At 36.7% G+C, this 21,481-nt stretch overlaps 1 protein-coding gene across 1 annotated transcript in view; it reads right to left on the bottom strand.

The window, feature by feature from the left end:
* adarb2 (adenosine deaminase RNA specific B2 (inactive)) overlaps nucleotides 1–21,481 on the bottom strand; it is a 209,755-nt gene that overhangs the window by 18,097 nt on the left and 170,177 nt on the right. The window contains exons 4-7 of the mRNA XM_051881743.1: nucleotides 20,062–20,176; nucleotides 6,788–6,956; nucleotides 2,666–2,817; nucleotides 1,169–1,337 (exon numbers count right to left, since the gene is read on the bottom strand). Of these exons, the coding sequence (XP_051737703.1) occupies nucleotides 1,169–1,337; nucleotides 2,666–2,817; nucleotides 6,788–6,956; nucleotides 20,062–20,176 (605 nt within the window). The remainder of the gene's footprint in view (nucleotides 1–1,168; nucleotides 1,338–2,665; nucleotides 2,818–6,787; nucleotides 6,957–20,061; nucleotides 20,177–21,481) is intronic.

Here is a 21,481-nt window from a genome sequence, read left to right as displayed (position 1 = left end):
CACAATCTACATTGTAAAAAGCGCTATATAAATAAAGGTGACTTGACTTGACAATGTCTGAAACTGGAGTGATCACACTCTCTAGGCGAAATATCCATCCACTCACATCACCTGTTACACTAACTGCAATTTTATTCCAAGGTCCAATAAAACATAAAACAAATGTTTCTTGAGCAGTAAATCTGCATATTAGAATGATTTCTGAAGGATCATGTGACTCTGAAAACTGAGTAATGATGCTGAAAATTCAGCTTTGAATATTATTGTTTTTACTGTATTTTATATATGTGTATTGTATTTTGTTTAATATGTGCAACCATGGTGAGCATGAGACTTCTTTCAAAACATTAAAAAAAGTGTACCGATCCCAAGCTTTTGAACAGAAGCATATTATATATATATATATATATATATATATATATATATACATATATATATATATATATATATATATTGAAATAAAGAACACTGATAAATCATGCACATTAAGTCCAGATTACCACTTCCCATACAGAAGCTAATTATTGAAGGATTATCAAAGCACAACTCAGTAAAGGCGTCATAAGACATTAATGGTGATCACGCCAGTCCCAAAGAGCGTTGGTTTGGATGACTCCCTTCCTCAAGGCAAATATCAAACCAACCTTTCCCTCGGCCATTATAATGCCGTATAAAAGTCGCCCTGCTTAAACGAGACTAACTCGCCTTCATAAAAACTAATCCTCTAATAAAAATAAACCTTAAATCAATACACTGTCCAGCACTTGAGCTTCACAATCAGAGATGGTCGGCATATTCCCTTCCTGCTTTGTTAGATCGATCTAAAATGGCACAATATCACCTTGGACACTGAGGCTACATTTATACTGCAGGAATTAATGTCAAATCCAATATTTTGACTCATTCAATTTTTTCAGAATATTCATTTTTTGGACACACTTTAGTGTAGGGTTCAATTCTCACTATTAACTATATTAACTTTGACTTTTGCCTCAATAAACCCCTAATTACCGCTTACTTTCTATTCACCAAAAAATCCTAATGTATATCATCGACTCTGACTTGGATCAGACCTTTCATTTAATGTCTTCTCGTAGTGGCCCATGTTCGATTACTGTCTTCCTTTGTACAGAAGTCTAAGTGAATGTTCAGTGTTTTTGATACTGACCTGCAAATCTTGTCAGTGCATGACATGGTGATGAGACGTTCTCCTTGAAGGACACCGTCCCACGTCTGAACGGGCCCTGCGGACTTCACGGGCAGTGTCCCCTCCCCTGATTCAATCTTCGTCCGAAGGTGGCTGTGAAACTTCTTCACCAAGTGTCTGTTGCTTTGCACTGCGTAAAAAAAAAAGTTAGGGTCAGTGTTGTGATGCTCATTATTAATGAGCTGTCTATTAATTTATTAAAATACACTAAAACTGCAATTCATACATACAATTCAACTGTTTCTGAAAAGATCCTCTGTCAAGGTCAATATTTCAAAAGTCTCTTAAAATACCTGATAATTTGACCTCTTGGTAACACTTTAGTATAGGGAACACATATTCACTATTAACTACGGCTTTTTCCTCAATAAACTCCTAATTTACTGCTTATTAATAATTAGTAAGTTTGTTAAGTTTAGGTATTGGGTAGGATTAAGAATGTAGAATAAGGTCATGCAGAATAAGGCATTAATATGTGCTTAATAAGTACTAATAAACAGCCAGTATTCTAGTGATATGCATGCTAATAAGCAACTAGTTAAAAGATCCTAAAATAAAGTGTTACCGACCTCTTTTATAACACAAGTCATGTGGTGCGACTCCTCAAAAACCTAAATATTTTTTATATGAATTGATATGATATTTGTGACGAAAAAAGTTCAAAAGCACTTTTATTTCACATTCTACCTGAATGTAAAGAAGTCGCAGTTTAGGCCAGCTAGTAAGAGTTGTGCTGGTAAACCTCACTATCCTGGCCATAAGAGCCGCACTAGCGACTGACACTAGAGGCTACGGTCTTCAGCTTCCTTGTTAGCATGCCCACCTCCCATGCTGGAAATGCTGGTTTGAATCCTGCTCAGAGCGGAGCAAGTAGAACTGGAGGGGTTATATTAGTGCCGTGACCTGGATAGGAGTGAGGTTTAGGGGGGTGAGTGTATCGAAGGCCAGCTAGTAAGACTTGTGCAGGTAAACCTCACTATCCTGGCCTTCAGAGGTGCACTAGCGACTGACGCCAGAAGCACCCTCTTCCCATGCAGGAAATGCTGGTTCGAATCCCACTCAGAGTAGCGCGAGTACACCCAGAGGGGTTATACATGCCCAGGGCACAACCGAGTCATGATCCGTCCTTGACTAGCAGTTGACATCATAAGTTACTTATAGTTAGTAGAATGTCTAAAGTGGACCATCAAAATAAAGTGTTACCAAAATTACCTTGAAAAATACATTCAAAAACTTTTTTTGAAAATAATGATTATTATGTGCACTCACATTCAAGGTGCAAGGAAAACATGTTCACACATGACATTTTAAGAGTAATTTAATTGAAACTTTTCTTAGAAAAAAGCAACAAAAGTTTTTCAAAACCACATATGTAGCATTTGGACACTTCAAGTCTATATTAGATACATCATGTGCAAGAAAGCAGAAGATATGATACAGACAAGCAAATAATCTTACAGTCCGAGGTGATTTCATACGGCGAGTTCACACGGGCGTCCCCGCAGGGTGAGGTGCTGATGTACATGTGGAAGAGGACATTTTCTCTCAGTCTCAAACAGGAGTCTTTGTGCCGTACGAAGATCGACTGTTCCCAGTCCTCTTTCCTTTTGCTTCAGAGTGATCACAGACCCCAGGCGGGAAGAAAGAAGAAAGAGGGGAGACATGAGAAACAACCACATCTGAAAGTGTTCAGCCCTCACATTCCCAGCTAATAATGGGCCGAAGACACAAAGGAGACAAATATTGGCCTTGCCGCGACCAAGGCTAGTTCCGTCACTGTCACATTCCCCTCTTGCACTCACGCTATTACTCTGTCAGAACAAGGCGAATATAAATGGCCGAGACAACAGCAAGCTGTAATTCTTTAACCCAGATGATCTGTAGCTAGTCAGCTATAGGGAGGACACGTCGTTTCCTGCAGAGCCGCCCCACTTTTACACATATCATCATAATTAGCATTAGCGCCTCACTGTGACATCTTACAAAAGACGTTTTGGAATAGTGCACGAGGTGAACTGTGTGCGGGGAGTGCATTACATACGCAAACATCATCGTCTCTAATTGGCACCTAAGCTGTGCTAATTACACAAATGACCTGCGATGTCAAGGGTGGGAGTCGTGTTGCTCCAGATCTGTCTATTGAGGAAGCAGCTGATGGCCGTTGTGCTATTTTATTTGCCGAACATAATGACTTATCTTCCAAACTAGACTCCAGACCCAGCCAAACGGGCCCATTTAGCAGCAGATAATGCACTCTGGGAAGACGCGTATGCAAATATGACATTACAGGAGACTTTTCTATGCAGCAATCTGCTACATCGAGGAAGACATTTAGAGTCTTCGCCACCGCACAAAGATACCTCCAACACTAGACCAGACTGAAATGATGATGCAGATAATGAACGAAGAATTGAAATTAGAAAGTACATCCAAGTTCTTTTCTAGGTGTAAAATGTGCTACTGTGAGAAAATGTGTTAAAGCTCTAACGGAGCTCAGGTTTAACGTGCTAAGCTTTCTCGACAACTTCTGTGACATGCTGTTGATTAGCACAGAAAGTAATTTTGACATTTTTCGTGTGAAAAAACAAGCAAATGTCTTATTTAGAATTATGCACTTACAAGACAATGGGATAAACAGTACATTACTGTGGATGCTCCATTCTGCCTCAGAGTAGAAAAAAAGGTAATTGTGACCTTACATCTTAAAATTACACCTTTATTTCTTGTTATTTTGACTTCAGGTCTCACAATTTAACTTTAAATCTCTTAATTGCAACATTGTTTCTTGTAATTGCAACTTTACTACCAATGCAATTTATGCTGTAAACTCACAAATGTGACTTTATAACTCACAATATCACTTTATATATAACAATTGTGTCTCCTAATTGCAACTTCACAACACACAGTGTGAAGTTGCAATTAGGAGACACAATTGTTATATATAAAGTAGAAGTTGTGAACACACAGTGTGAAGTTCACAACTTCACAACTCAAGTGACTTTTATTGCAACGTTACTTTATATCTCACAATTGTGACTTTATATCTCACAATATCACTTTATATGGCGCAATGCAAATGTATCTCTCGCAATGCGACTTCAAATCTAACAATTGCGACTTTGTTTCTCATAATTTGCGACACTATGTGTCTTTATATCTTACAATGTGACTATTTTACTCTGAGGTGGAAACAGGCTTCATTGACACATCGTCAAAAGTAAAGCAGCAAGACTTAAACATTACACGTTTATATAGCTCCTGTCATGACCATGTAAAGTCAGAAAACCACAACTTTCACTTCCCCTGTGAAAAACAAGTACATTTTAGCATACTTTTAAAAAGACTACAAAAATAATATACTTTAAAAGAATATACTTAAGTGTGAACTGAATGTAATGTTTTCAGACAAATTTATTATAGTTATATTAAATGCAATTAGCTGAACTTCTATTTGACCTACTTCAGTTGGACTACATTTTTTGGTAACACTTTAGTATAGGGAACACATATAAACTATTAACCATGCCTTTTCCCTCAATAAACTCTTAATTTACTGCTTATTAATAGTTAGTAAGGTAGTTAAGTTTAGGTATTGGTAGGATTAAGAATGTAGAATAAAGTCATGCAGAATAAGGCATTAATATGTGCTTAATAAGTACTTATAGCCAATATTCTAGTAATATGTATGCTAGCTAGTTAAGCAACTAGTTAAAAGACCCTAAAATAAAGTGTTATAGATAATCTCTTAATTACTTCTATTATCTTTGAAATATGGTTAATAAGTGTATTGTCGAATGGACTGAGGATTTATGGTAAACTAAAATACATACAGTCAAACCAAAAATTATTCAAATGTTTTTGATATTTTTGCTATATTTTTACTAGAGGGTGCAGGACACTATAGTTCATTTATGTAAGTGAGGATAGCAAAATAAACTGTGACATATTATACCCAAAAATTCTTCATACAGTGGACTACCAGTAAAATTGATAAAAAGCAAAAATTATTCAGACACTTTGACCTGACCATGTTTTGCTTAAGTGTTTTCTGACATAATTAAGATTATTTTTTTCCTGACACAGTTTAACTCTGAGATCTTGTCATATTTTATTACCATTTTTTTTTAAACTACAGTGAATAAACTGTATTAATGAATGAAATGTTTAAGGTGTCTGAATAAATTTTGGTTTGACTGTATATATGTTCGTAATTACACATTTGTACAGTTAGTCAACATCAAAATAAGTGTACTTCTTTAAAGCACAACAAAATTATGAATTATGACATTATTACAAAGTGCACTTTTTAAAAGTGTACTTAAGTGTGTTAAGAAACAGTCATGAATGTGTACTTTAAGTGCACTTCAGTGACCTTCACTTAATTGATAATATATTATCTGCAAGTACAGTTTAAGATTTGAAGTACACTACAAGTGCACATTCAATACAATTAAGTGCACTTCTTTTTCACAAGGGTTGACATGCACAAAGATACCAGAAAGTCACTGTTTGCTGTGCTCATAGCTCCACCTCAAGAGGCAATATATACAGCTTTACAGCTCAGATAACACATTTTTGTGCAGAAAAAGAGAGCTTTAACAAAAAACAAGCTGCTCACTTCTACTTGACTTCCTATGCAAGTGCATTACGATAAATTAGATTTTTGTTTCTTTTTACAAATTGCTTTCACATATTTACAGCATTCACATACTTATAGAATTTAACTTGTTTTGAGCACAGAACATTCCTTTAATGTGTTTTAGAGAAACACAATTTATATCATAATGCATCACTTCATTTGTGCATATACACCTCATGCTGTTCTCTATGCATTCTTAGTCATTTTAAAGCTGTTTCTTTTAAAAACATAATCTGTTCTGCTATGTGCATCATAACATTGCAATATAAACAGTGAAGACAATGTATTTTGTGTGTGTGTGTGTGTGTGTGTGTGTTTGGGTTTACTTATCTTATGTTAGGTACAAGCTTGTCTTCAGAAGTTACTTCATAAAGTAAAAAGGATTCATAAATAAACTTTTTTTATTTTATTTAAATGCTGTTTTCTTTTTAGGGTTTTTTTTTTTTAAGTTTACTTTTAGACATGGTTATTATATATACATACTGTATTTATCATAGACTGTAAAAAAAGCGATGGACAACGTGTCTCCACTTCCATATACTGTAGAAAAATAAGGCCAAAATATCCCAGAAAGAATCGTTGCCGATTACGTCATTTGGAGACTGCTGCCACAGACTCAATCGCAAGCACAGCTGTCAATCATGACGTTACACCATCAAATAACTAACTAAAACCAAACTTACTGGAAAAACAGTTGAACATACGTCAGCATGATGAGAACTACCTAAAATGACAGGAAGCATCTTTGGAAAAAAAGTATTTGAAGTTTAATTGGATTCTTTTAGTTTGGCTCGCATCCCATTCGATTACACGGAGAGGGCGGGGTTTATGACCTATACTGCAGCCAACCACCAGGAGGCGATCAAAATGTTTTGGATTCACTTTTCAGGATGTGTGCGGCACAATTGATATATCTTATCTAAATGTACATCATTTACCTGAGGTGTAACTCTAGTTGGGAGTACAGGAACCGCAGCAGGGCTCGTCTAGTCGTGATTTCAGCATGGCAGTCGTTGACCACCAGGCCCTGGTCACTGATATATTCTCCGTTAATGCATTTAGTGCCGGTTGATAACGCCACCACTTGGGCCTGTCTCAGATCCACACCTGATGAGCACAAAGACACAAACGCATATAGTCAACATTCTGCAGCTTAATAATATTGGATCTGACAGCAAACTTACTGTAAGTGTTGTTGTCAAATTTAATATGTGAAGAGCCATTAGTCAGTTATAGCAGAGATCATTTACATATACCTGTAGATGTCTTAAAGATACAGTAACCTAAAACAACCTGTTTAATTAATCAGTTTAATTGACTCACAATTCTGACTTCATACAAAGTCCCTTTAAGACAAGTAATTTCACCTGGCGGCCATCTTTGAAACACCTCTCGGGCATTCAAGTGCAGCTCCTATCTCTTTGAATGGGGAAACATCAAATTCTCCAAAGCTGTTTGCCAAGCTTTCAATTGAATTTCATATTTGAAATCACCAATGAAATCTGACAGCAACGGTCTCATAAATTTTGTTTCTAAACGCTCAGATCATGACAAAAAAACGGTATTATTCAGGATGGATCAAGCTAATGCGCATGCGCAGAATTAAATGCGCGTCTCTTGTGCCTCATTTCGGAGGCGGGCGTCTGACTGTTTCTATAGGAACCGGAGCTTCTAACGGCCGCTGCAGTGACACAATGACTTATTTAGAAGGCGGGACCATTCAAAACAATACGAGTGTTGCGTCTTGTGTTATTCTATAGTCTTTGCTTTATATCACGCAATTCTGACTTTATATCACGCAATTCTGACTTTATAACTCACAATTCTGACTTTATAACTCGCAATTCTGACTATATCGCAATTCTGACTTTATAACTCACAATTCTGACTTTATATCACGCAATTCTGACTTTATAACTCACAATTCTGACTTTATAACTCGCAATTCTGACTTTATAACTCGCAATTCTGACTATATCACGCAATTCTGACTATATCACGCAATTCTGACTTTATAACTCGCAATTCTGACTTTATATCACGCAATTCTGACTTTATAACTCGCAATTCTGACTTTATAACTTGCAATTCTGACTATATCACAATTCTGACTTTATATCACGCAGTTCTGACTTTATAACTCGCAATTCTGACTATATCACGCAATTCTGACTTTATATCTCACAATTCTGATTTTATATCTCACAATTCTGACTTTATAACTCGCAGTTGAATTGTGAGAATTGTGAGATAAAAAGTCGCAATTACCTTTTTTATTTTTTATTTCATGGCGGAAACAAGCTTCCATAGTTTTCAACATTGATAATAATCAGAAATGTTTCTTGAGCAGCAAATCAGCATATTAGAATGATTTCTGAAGGATCATGTGACACTGAAGACTGGCGTAATGATGCTGAAAATTCAGCTTTGATCACAGGAATAAATGATGTTTTAACATACATTAAACAGTATATTTCACAATATTACTGTTTTTAACTGTATGACAGTTTTAAATAAGCAGCATACACAACTATAAATTCTGCTGTAGTCCGCAGTGAAAGCTGCTCTTTGCTGATGTTCTCTACACAAGGATGAGTAACTGGTCATCAGTGTACAAAGCTTTCCTGTGACATTTTCATCGGCCACAGCAAGACGAAACCCACAACCCCGGCACAAAGCATCCCCACCTGCCACGGCCCGCTGTACCTGTCTCACAGCTGCTCGGCCACGATACGGCACCGAGCAGGAGGATACGGGCTTCGCTGGGATTTCTGCACTGAGAACAGCTCAAGCGTGTGAGCGGATGTCTCAGCATGCTTAACCATAAAGCTCTGTGTGCTGGAAAAAAATATATCTCCCCATCGCTTCAAAAATTTAGTGTTCACTGCCTCATGTAGACCTGCAGGCTAGAGGCAACATATGAGCTTTTATCAGTCGGGGCCCAGACGGAATTGCACGCCGTGGCCCGGCCGCCACCAGTGCGGCTGCCTGGCAATAACAATAATAAAAACTAATATTGAGGTGGGGTTAAAGGCATAGCCTTTGAAATCCATTCTTCCACCTTTCGCTGCCTGCTGAACCGAGAGAGTGAGAGAGAGGAGAGGCCGTGGGAAGAGGAGAAATAGATGAAACACGAGCCAGAAAAAGAAAGACTGGGTTCAAATGAATCATAACTCCAGATCGAAGCGGTCAATAGCTCATTTTTTCATACTTGATAATATCAGGTTTATGCGACATTCTAACTGTGAAACTCTACATGTATCCAGATAAACAGAGTTTAAAAGGTTAGTTCACTTAGTTCACTTATCATTTACTCAACCTCATGAGAACAAAAAGAAAAAGTCTAGCAGTAACCTTCGTTCATCTTCAGAACACAAATTAAGATATTTTTGATAAAATCCGATGGCTCAGTCAGACCTCCACTGACAGCAAGATAATTAACACTTTCAGATGCCCAGAAAGCTACTAAAGATATATTTAAAACAGTTCATGTGAGTACAGTGGTTCAACCTTAATGTTATGAAGTGCCGAGAATACTTTTTGTGCTCCAAAAAAACAAAATAACGTCTTTATAACAGTATCTAGTGATGGGCGATTTCAAAACACTGCTTCATGAAGCTTCGAAGCTTTGTGAATCTTTTGTTTCGAATCAGTGGTTCAGACCATGAATCAAACTGCCAAAGTCACGCGAACTATTGAAATTTTGAAACACTTATGACGTAACGAAGACTCGTTTACTGAAATCACGTGACTTTGGCAGAACCACTGATTCAAAACAAAAGATTTGTAAAGATTTGAAGCTTCATGAAGCAGTGTTTTGAACTAGATATTGTTGAATAAAGTCGTTATTTTGTTTTTTTGACACACAAAAAGTATTCTCATCGCTTCATAACATTAAGGTTGAACCACTGTAGTCACACGAACTGTTTTAAATATGTCTTCAGTAGCTTTCTGGGCATTAAAAGTGTTATCAAAAATATCTTAATTTGTGTTCTGAAGATGAAGGTCTTACGGGTGTGGAACAACATGAGGGTGAGTAATTAATGACAGAATTTTCATTTTTGGGTGAACTAAACCTTTAACACCATGTCCTGACCTAAGCAGACGAGATGCGATGCCGCGGCATGCAATAAAAGGTATATTATGTTAATCAGAGTTTTTGTCCTAACCAGCCGCAACGGCTAGTCTATTTTAGAATCGGTTTCTATTTTTCTTCGATGTTGCGGCTGGAACAACAACAGAATAATTGTAATCTCAGGTACTGTTTATGTGCTTTATTTAATGTTAAAAGCATTGAATATCATTTTGTGTGTCTTTCATAACTGTACTGAAAGCAACAATGGGCAATTCACCTCAGATCTTCAAAATAAATAAATGGAAACAAGAACGTTCAAACTGCCAACTCATTGTGAACAGACAAGTGTATTCTATGACAAAAATTGTTTCAGTAAATCAGTATGTATTTTTAATAATGTTAAAATGGTGTAATATTCATGAATTTGATTATGTACTCCATTTCGTTGTGACAACTTGCAGAGAGAGCCCGCCCACGCGCTCTTCTGATTGGCTGTGACTTTTTATTGACTTTATCGCGTCACGTCTGGTTTGGACAGACAAATTGTTTGTCGCTGGAATCTTATCGCATCGCGTCTGGTTAGGACACAATGTTACACAAAGTCATCAGGGGCGTTTTTGATAGTTTTTTTTTTGTTTGTTTCTGCATGCAAATTATGAATTATGAAATTATATTTGTTTTTTTTAAAAAAAAAACAATTTTATTCAGTAAGGTTAAATTAAATTAAAGACATTTATAATGTTATAAAATATTATCTGAACCTTGTATTTATCGAAGAATCCTAAAAAAAAATTTTTTTTTTTACAAAAATATGAAACAGAACAACTGTTTTCAACATTGAGAAATATTTCTTGAGCAGCAAATCAGCATATTAGAATGATTTCTGAAGGATCATATGACACAGTTGATATAATAATGCTGAATTGCCAACTCAGAAATGAATTACATAATATAATTATGTAATAAAAATACAAAATATGTGCTTTGTCATTTTCACAGAAAAGGGTGTCATTAACATTCTGCAAAATATTCAATTTTCATTTGTGTGTGAACCATTTAACACATTCCTAACAAATAAAGCATTTCATCATATTTTTGACAATCATGACAGCATTACTGTTGCACGTGACAAGCAGGGAGGGAAAAGAGAATCCTGGAACTCCAGGAAAAATAAATCCTTGAGGAAAACAGTGCAGCTGTCCAGCAATAAACCATTACAATGAGTTATGTTCTACTGTTCGCACACTATTATATGAACTCAACCTTTCCATCTATCAAAGACCGACTGAAACGTCCCAAATGTTCCTCTGAAGACAAATGCCAGCTGGCTCTGCCCGGTCTCCACCTGCCTTACCTGATCTATCCCAGCATGCATTGGTACAGAGCACAGCAGGGTCCCAGCATGTGTGTTCAGGCATCTTTATTCAACAATCCCCAACAGCAAAAACACTTTCTAGAAAAAAAATGAAAGTTAAAAGGCCCAAAGCACCTCACCCTCCCAGCCTGTTCTCACCATGCTGTTCCATTTAATGATAGTTTAGATCAATCTGGTGATGGCAGAGAGAAAGAAAAGAGAGTGTGTAGTAATTTCTCTCTGTACCGGCATGAAATTGTTGTAAAGGCTCTTCTCTCGGTGTGTGGGGGTGGAAAGGCCTGTGGGCACTGCTGCTTTTAGAAGAGCAATAATCATCAACATCTCTGAGAAAGCATATTGTGCCAGTGAGGTGGGTACAAAGGCAAACACCATGGATACGAACATGACTGCCGCTCTCTTTACCCTTCAGTAGACCGCTGTGTAAAAACAGGAAAGAGAACATCACAGTATCAAAGGCAAGTGTGCTAAAAGACATGCACTGTAGGAACAACTCACAGCAAACAATATGTGCTTTACATTATTGCCAAACATCTGAATTTCTTTAAAAGTAGTAAGATTTAACCATATAAGGCCTGACGTGAAATAATAGTCCATTTTAAAGGGGTCATGAATTGAGAAATCAACTTTTCATTGAGCTTTTTAAGAGGTCATCGTACTATAAGAATATCCTGAAACAGAACTGAAAACTTCCTTGTTAGTCCAGTAAAAGCTTTTATTGACACCAGGCCCATGCCTATAGGTGAAACGTTGACTCTGCAGAAGAAATCAACGTCTACTTCGTCATTGCAACATTAGCCCCGCCCACTGGCGTGTTAGTGAGATGATAAGGAAAGAGAAGAGCGGTACAGGACTAAAAATAACATTACCTTCCAGAGGATCCTAATGCTAGGAATATGGTTATTTTCAACAATGTGAATGTCTCACTTGAGCTTTATTTATTTGTATTCAGTACATTTCACTGTGGATTCTTTGGTAAATCAATTGCATTTCGACAGTAATGCAACAACATGTGAGTAACTGTGTTCATTCTAATGCCCGATTTGATATGTAATGTTTCATGTACAGTCAGATGTTCTTTGTCTGTGTCAGTAAATCAAACCAGTGACTAAACAGTCAACTTCACGTTGTTTCTCTTAGTAGGATGAAAATAATCTGTTATTTAAACTGTGATTAAATTATATATAGAAAGCGATCAAAGAACGCTCCCTTTACAATCGCTGGAGCTGTCAATCAAACAGCGTGAGTTTATCAGTGACTGAGTTCTGGATTTGCGCCAAAACTCCTGATTTTTTCAACACATTTCTTAGTTACATCGCGTTTGCACTGTTAGTTATGATGAAAGCATTCGTTAGTGTGCAGAAATTGAGTTGTAATGATGAGATCACTGCTTTCATGCGCTCAACAACATGTCTGTGATCGGCTACAATGTTCATCACTGCAACCTTTCATGCCATGATCTAAATATAATGCCATAGATTTAAATGTAATGCTGTAATCAACACTTTTCATGATTAGTTCAACTTGAGAGCTGTAATAGCAAAAATGTGCTAAAAGTTTTCGAGAGAATAATAGGTATTTCATACGCAGCCAATCACAGCAGTGGGCGTTTACACAGCAGTCTCACAGCAAGTCTCACAGCAGACACGCCCCTTAAAACAGAGCGTTCAAATAAGAGCGCTAAAATTAGGGTAACAAAATGCCTTTTATTTCTAAATTATGACAATTTTTGATGTAAAAATCATACTAACATTATAAGTGCACCCTAGAAACATTGTAAAACAACGCAGTTCGTGACCCCTGTAATTGGAACAGTTTATTGAACATTTGTGTTCAAAATGTATAAAAATGGTTATATTGGTGTTTTTTGTTGAGTATCATATTTGATACATTAGCCTTTTATAGCTAACATAAAGCAATAAGCCCCATGGAGCCTTGATTTAGAGTAGGCGTTGTTAGGCATGTTCTAAATTCACTGTAAATCACGGCTTCATGGGGCTTATTGCTTTTATAAAACGGTTATTCCACATAACTGGCAAGGTTTTATAAAATAAACACACAGACACAAAAGTGTAATACTATTGTATTGTGCTAATGTAGTTCTTCAGAAGCAGAAGTTACTATATTGCATTAATCCCTGCTCCCTAAAATAACTAACTGCATTACTTAATTGCTTTTTATGGAAAATAATGTGTTACATTACTTTTGCATTACTTTTTCTCACCTGGGCTGGGCTTGCTTGTTTGTTTTTTAGTAACCAAACAAACAAACAAACAGTAAAAGTGAAATTACAATTGCAAGGTATTAAGTCAGAATTGCGAGTTATAAAGTCAGAATTGCGTGATATAAAGTCAAAATTGCAACTTTATAAGGATCAGTTGCGATTTTATATCACGCAATTCTGAGAAAAAAAGTCGCAATTATCCTTTATTTTATTTTTTTATTCCATGGCGGAAACAAGCTTCCATAGGGCCCCACTTGTGTGTGTTTGTTATTATTATTAAGGGCTCAAGGTAATCAACTCATGAATTATAAATATAGTAGTAGATGTGATTACATAATGACAATATATAATACACACATATATATATATATATATATATATATATATATATATATATATATAATTTATACACTGTATATACATTAATATACAGTAATAGACAGTACATTATACTGTAAATACATTAATTTCTACAGTATACAGTATATAATTAATTTGAAAATGTATTTATAAATGAATACAGACTACAAAAATACAACTGTAAATTTGATCTATGAAAGAGTTACAAGAAATGTTCTAAAAACCAAACAAACTTACAGCAGACACAAGACTACAACAGATGCTATAGGCCTCCAACCTTCAGCACTGATTTGCTGTCACAAGACTCCAAATTGCACCCCATTCATAAAAAGTGGCACATACAGTGCAGTACTCAACGAGTGGAAAGTGAGTATTCCACTGTGAACACTGTCTGTGCAAGACACTATTAATCAGCACATGGGTCACTCTAGTGGAGGTCTGTCAGGGGAAGCCCGTATGCTGATATGAGCTTAATAAGCATCATTACCCACACATTTTCTAAATGAGTTTTGTTTCGCACAACAAGGAAAGAATGCAGTTCATCAGCTCCTTTATGAGCCCATCAAATCATAAGGAATCATTAGATGGGTTTTTATGCGCACTCTGCTTTGGGAGGTCTAACTACCATATTGGATTGGATGGGCACAGTGTATTTTGTTTAAAAAAAAAAAAAAGAAAAGAAAGCGATTATTACTGAAAATTGATGAATTTGCATTACACATATTTTCTTCAGGGGTAAAGCAAATGGCCGAGGTCATCTTCTACCAAGTCATTTACATGCCATTAGGAATAAAGAGGATGCTTTACAAGTTGCTCTTGCATGTTAAAATGTTTGAATATTAAATGAGGTCAAAATGGTGCACATCATCAGCATTTAACAAACTGTGTTCCAGAGATAATTCCCACTGGATGGAAACCTTTGAGCAAACATGGAACACCGATCAGGCATAACATTATGACCACCTTCTTAATATTGTGTTGGTCCCACTTTTGCTACCAAAACAGCCCTGACCCGTCAAGGCATGGACTCCACTAGACCCCTGAAGGTGTGCTGTGGTATCTGGCACCGAGATGTTAGCAGCAGATCCTTTAAGTCCTGTAAGTTGCGAGGTGTTCCGCAGGTAAGTGACACACACGCACCCGGCCATCCACATGTTGTAAAAGAAAATGAGATTCATCAGACCAGGCCAGTGGTGTGCACATACCTCTGGGAGGGCAGGGGCGAAATCGCCACTGGACCAGGCCACCTTCTTCCATTGTTCCGTGGTCCAGTTCTTTTGGAGCTTTCGGCGGTGGACAGGGGTCAGCATGGGCACCCTGACTGGTTTGCGGTTATGCAGCTCCATACGCAACAAACTGTGATGCACTGTGTATTCTGACACCTTTCTATCAGAACCAGCATTAACTTCTTGAGCAATTTGAGCTACAGTAGCTCGTCTATTGGAACGGACCACACGGGCCAGCTTTCACTCCCCACGTGCACCTTGACCATGACCCTGTTGCCAGTTCACAACTGTTCCTTCCTTGGAGCACTTTTGATAGTTACTGACCACTGCAGACCGGGAACACCCCACAAGAGCTGCAGTTTTGGAGATGCTCTGACCCAGTCTTCTAGCCATCACAATTTGGTCCTTGTCAAACTTTTTTCCTGCTTCTAACACATCAACTTTGAGGACAAAATGTTCACTTGCCTCCTAATATATCCCACCCACTAACAGGTGCCGTGATGAAGAGATAATCAGTGTTATTCACTTCACCTGTCAGTGCTCATAATGTTATGCCTGATCGCTGTATAAAATGATATGATTAGAAAATGAGCTTTATCAAAAAAAGAGACTAAATAAATTTGTCAAGTATTGAATCTTACTTGATGACAAACATTGTTAAATGTGTTAATTTTCTATAAATGTGCTTATCGTATTACAGTTCCATATTATTCCACCATGTTTCCTCTGAATGATAAAGTTTAAAATTATCGCAACATCAAGGTTACCATAAAAACAAACCATTTGACATTGCATTTATATGGATATCTAGGAAAAGCACTGCAATTTGTGAAACTGGCGAATGCTGAATGGGAAATAAAAATGCAATATTGTCCTGACGTCACATAACAAGAAAACTTTCCAGACCCTTGGTTGAATGTAATATGCATTTTTCCACCACAGAAATCGGTCTTTCCACTTCTGAATTGCTCTAAACACAATCATCTGCTCTCCAAATGTGGAAGCAGACATGTTTGGTTCCCTTTACCAACCTAACTGTGTGTCTGATGTTCAAAACGCAGTATCCCAGCATCCGTACTGTGCCTGGCTGAAATACGATTACTCACACCATCTGATTCAAGCGGTGTCTGTTTCTTTTACGTTACCAGATGAAATAATCCAATAAGAGTCTTGTGAGAAGCACTCTCGCTCAGGTTATGACTCCCTCTGCGAAAGTCCCATGGTTCAAAGTTGGACCCGCATTAATATTCCACCGGTGCCCGTGCCAGTCTAAAAGATTCAATAGATGCTCAAAGAGCAGTGAACAGAACCCCTAGTGTTTCTGTCAAGTTTGTGTGTCTGCTCGCTTGCCACAAATTCTTGGGCACCGATGTCTGGATCTTTGAAGATAACAGTCTTAATAAACATGCTCTGCAATTACTGTGAGGCAGACAGAGCGGAGAGAAGGCGAGAAAGAGAGAGAGAGAGACAGAGCAGCGAGGACAGGGATTAGGTCAGATCTCACTGAAGTCTAAATTGATGAGCTGTGGTCTTCAAAAGAAAAACTTGATACTGATCCTGCAATGACTCCTGAAAGCCTGCAGCTGTGCCTCACACAAACACATTGAAACATCGCGCCAACCTGTCACTGCTAGTCAACTAAGCTGTTTTAACTCATTGCGGGATAATATACTGTATATTCTAGCAACATTTAAAACCAATATGGGATAAGGCAACACTATTGTTTATACTTGGGGTTGGTGATTTAAACAAACCACTAACCATAAATATTAGGGCTGAAAATCGCTCCTGTTTCTGCAAATAATCGTGATTAATGGCAAATCCCTTACAATTTATAGTCATGAATACATTCTCAAACTGAATCTCCAAATGAACACGGAAACAACATAAAAGATATAATGGCATCTAACGCTCAAAATACTTAATTGGTGTGAGTAGGACAAACTTAAATTAAACAAATTAGTTCAGGTAAATAAACTGTTGTGAGTATTTAGAACTTTCTTTTTCTTTTGAGTTCACAGCACTGACATATTTCAAGTAAACTGAACTGTTTCATTGTTTTGCGTTGTATGAACTAATTTCTTTTAATTTAGATGAACTTAAGTTTAACTGAAACTGGGCTGGGATTTTTTTATTTCCCAGGATGTTTTGCCCATGGGACTCAAAAGGGAGAGTAAATGCTAAAATTCAGTGTTATATAATGTTTATTTTGTGCGAGATTAATGGTAAGGGAGATTTAGATTAATGTTTTGTTATGCTAATGGAGATTTACCATCATGGTGACAAGTGGTACATGCTGCTTGGTTTGAGAGCAGGTAAGTTACATGTTTTAACTTGTTGTACTCATTCAGTAAGTGCCATACCATGTTAACATGTTAGCAAATTAACAAGTTGTCATTTTCTGAATTAGTTTGTTATAGCTAGCAAAATATTTACGCTGAGATAACCTGATAATTTTAAGTTAAATGTATAAATTAGCGTACTGTATGAATACAAAATAAAAATCTTACTTAAACTGAGTTTCTTAACTTAAATTCTCATTCAACTTTTTTGAGATCTGACAACTTATTAGGGTTTACATTAAAGTAAATAACTCACTTTATTTGCAAGAACTCAAAATAAAAGTTAATCAACTAAATCTTTTATGTTAATTGCTATCAAAATGTATGAGTTAGCTAACGCCCGTTTCACACTGCAAGCGTAAGCAGCGCATGAGCAGCGCGTATTTATTTCGGAGCGTTGCGTAAGCAGCAGTGAAGCGGGGGTTTCGAGTCTATTTTTGCTGCGCCGCTGATGCTCAATTAAAGTGAAAGTACACTTTTTATGGACAAAATAAATATAATTTCACACAAATTGTTCAAAATGCACAGAATAAGCATGTCTAGTGTGTTTTAAGAAGAATTGGAGTATGACAGAAAAGAAAATTAAGAATCAAAAATATTTATAGAAGATTTACTCATTTAAACTTGTTTTTAATTATTCAGTTTGGGTTAAAGTATGGTGTATTATAAAAAACTAAAGTAAACTAGCCAGAAAATATGATATATAAACATTCTTTTAGTTATTACACAGAGAGATATATAGGCAGCATACCCAATATATTTAGCAGCATACCCAAATCAAACCCGAGTTTGCTGTCTTTTTTCGCCAAGTTTGCTGTCTTGTAAACATGTGCACACAGCAGATGATGTAAAACACAAAGCTTACTTCATTCATGTGCAGCAATGGATGACACAAGGCTTTTATTTATTTATTTTTATTTATTTATGTATTTATTTACGTTTATATGCAAATGTTGTATACCTCCCCATGTTAACAAACTTTCAAGACTATCAAGTTTATAAATGACCAACTTATGAAATTTTTTTATAGCTGTCTTTGTAAAGAAATGCTTACTTTATATGTAGCTTCGAGCCGCTGCTGTGACGCTGTACAAACGCTTCCAGTGTGAATACTCGCGCATCTCTGCAGCTGCAGTGACGATGTAGTTACGCTCACGCGCTGCTCACACGCCGCTCACGCTTGCAGTATGAAACAGGCATAACTCCGTACTTCAAGTTAGGAGCAATTAACATGCATGAGTACTACAAACTCAAAACTTGATAGTTCTGCTTGCCTAAAATTTGAAACATCATAACTCAAAAAACTTGATGCAACTGATTTCCTCAAACTTTTTTGAGTTAGCCCAACTTATTCGGGTTTACAGTGTAAATATTAGGGTTGAAAATCACTCAGGTTTTTGCAATTAATTGTGATTAATGGCAAAACCCTTACAATTTGTAATCATAAATACATTCTCACACTGAATTTCCAAATTAATGTGGAAACAGCATAAAAAAAAGTATTTTAAATATTTGTTTAATGGCATCTTTTTTTACTAAGCACTATGAATGAACGCCAATATTACTGATACTAATACTGATGCTGATGCCTCTAATAATAAGGTAAAATGAGTAATTATAGCAATTCAACATTACAGTACTAAATTAAAAAGCCAGGCCTAAACTGCAAATTATTATATTGTTTTTATTTATACTTTATTACTAATTACAGAACTTATGTGAAAGTGAAATTAAAATAATATTCACAAAAACCCATTACATAAAAAAGTCACATTTAGCTGTGGCTGATATTTAGTGTGTTAAACACGTTAAACAGCACGCATAAATAGCAGAGATTTCTGTGTTATTTTCCCCACCCCTACTAAATATTAAACTTTGGAAACTTGTCCCACACCATTTGTTCTATGGACTGAATCATGAGATCATTGTGATTTTCATCTGGTGGAAAAAGCAAACACCCAGAACACCCCAGTGACCATCTAGCGCTGTAGCAGTGAGTTTTGCACAGGCAACCAAACAAACCAAACATTTTTATCATTAAATATAAAATTCAAAAGTTTAAATCTAAAATGAAAGTCGAAGTGTCAGTTCACCAAATGAAAGTGCAAAAAAAAGAGGACTGTTTATAAACAGGTTTCCCAAACACTCTCCCCAGACCCCAAACCCACGTCATTGGTTGAGCTGTTGCTATGTCAGGCTGGTTGAATGCCTAAGCTAATAACAATGCTTTGATAGCACAACAGAGCCACAGTGTTTGCACCTTTCATGGGAATCAGCCCATGAATGAGTTATAGTTGACACTGAATACCAATCTGGAATAAAGAACTTTGGAAAAAAATAAAAATAAAAAATTGCACACATCACCTTTAATATTGTTCTAAAGAAAAAACCCCAAGACCTTCATTGCCTGTAAATCATTTTAGTCTTTGACTGCTCTTTGAATTCTTTCTGATTTATGTGCATCTTTGTCTGTTGATTTTTCACAGGTGATAAAGTACTAAATATTTCATACAAAGCTCCACACTCAGAGGATACATAGAGACTTAGAGATGCTTTCTCTCCCCTTATTGAACTTCTTAAATAATTCACAGGCCGATTGAAATGATGCCATACCTCTGGTCATGACGATGCCCGCCAGGCCTTTGTGACGCGCGTGTAGCAGTGAGGAGCAGCCGGCCAGCTCTGTGTATTTCTCTCGCACCAGGTGGAATATTGCATCTGCAAACTCCTGCAATACACAACAGGTTCTTGGTAAGTTTGATTCCTTATTAAAAAATAATATGTTCATATATTTTGGTGTTCACTCTATACAGTACTTAAAACAATTAGTAGTAACTTCCAATAATAATAATTTTAATTTGCAAACATCATAGAATTTTCCAGATTCATCTCCAGGTTATCTAAATTCAAATGTGAATGCATTTGAAAAAATGCTGAAACATATCTGAAACTAATTTAAATTGCTTCACAGTTTCAAAAATCTCTATATAATAAAATATATATAAACAAAAGTTTTATGACTAATGTCTAAATATTTCAATGTACTGTTAAGTATTAATAAAAATAAATGTTTGATTACTGACCGTATTATTTGTTACTGCAGTGTTACTGCTACAGCATTTTGAAATAACTTGACTTCATATTGAAAGGATTTGGCATAAAAGAGGTTTTAACAGGCCATAAATCATATATATCAAGCATATTTAATTGCAAATCAATTAAATTCAGCGAATAGCTTTGCTATTCCATGATCACACAATGACTTTGCCCGTAGCATTTTTTTCTCCCATCACACCAACATGGTGACCCAATTAATTTGTGTCAAAACATCGGCCATCAATAGAGTAATTGGAAGGAGAAGAGACCACGGGCGTGCTCATGGTCAGCCGTTTATCTGAGACACTTTCGCTAATGGAACAGCGTGATTAGTTTGGTGGCGTCTCAAATGGACCATCTGTCCATTGCTCTGAGCTCAGGGTTGAGGCCGCCAGGCTGAAAAATAACTTGGACCCTGTGTTTGCATTCAACAGACGGGCTTTGGCCCAATCCTGCCCTATACAGCTGTTCCCGAACCTGTGTGATTGGGTTTTTCATACCAAGTCCACAACTGATGGTATTATGTTGCTGTGGCAATTAGTGGCTTACGAAGCCAAACACATATTCATACAGTACATACATACACAGTGCCAGATGATAAATATGACTTCTGAGGGGTCGGCCAGGCGTCTGGTGAAATCAAATGTAGGCAAAGTGCTCAGAGGGCAAAAACAGATGCACCTCTTTACTGAGGATGCTCACAGTATGTAGCGCTGATGAACTGATTGAAACACAACAGGCATGTGCCTGCCTATGGAACCTGAATGACATTTCTATAATGGATATGACAATAGCTACATTTACATGTACTCTTTTTGCTTCAATCTGAATGAATTCGTTCCGATTGATGAATCCGAACGTAGTGTTTACATGAACGCCAAATACAGTGATCGGGATGATGTGCGCATTTATATGTCACAAGCTTCTGATCAGATTT

The sequence above is a fragment of the Ctenopharyngodon idella genome, chromosome 23 (assembly GCF_019924925.1).
Source record: "Ctenopharyngodon idella isolate HZGC_01 chromosome 23, HZGC01, whole genome shotgun sequence".
In the NCBI taxonomy this organism is placed as follows: Eukaryota; Metazoa; Chordata; class Actinopteri; order Cypriniformes; family Xenocyprididae; genus Ctenopharyngodon; species Ctenopharyngodon idella.
The sequence above is the reverse complement of the archived record's forward strand: the minus strand, read 5'-3'. Positions and strand labels throughout refer to the sequence as shown.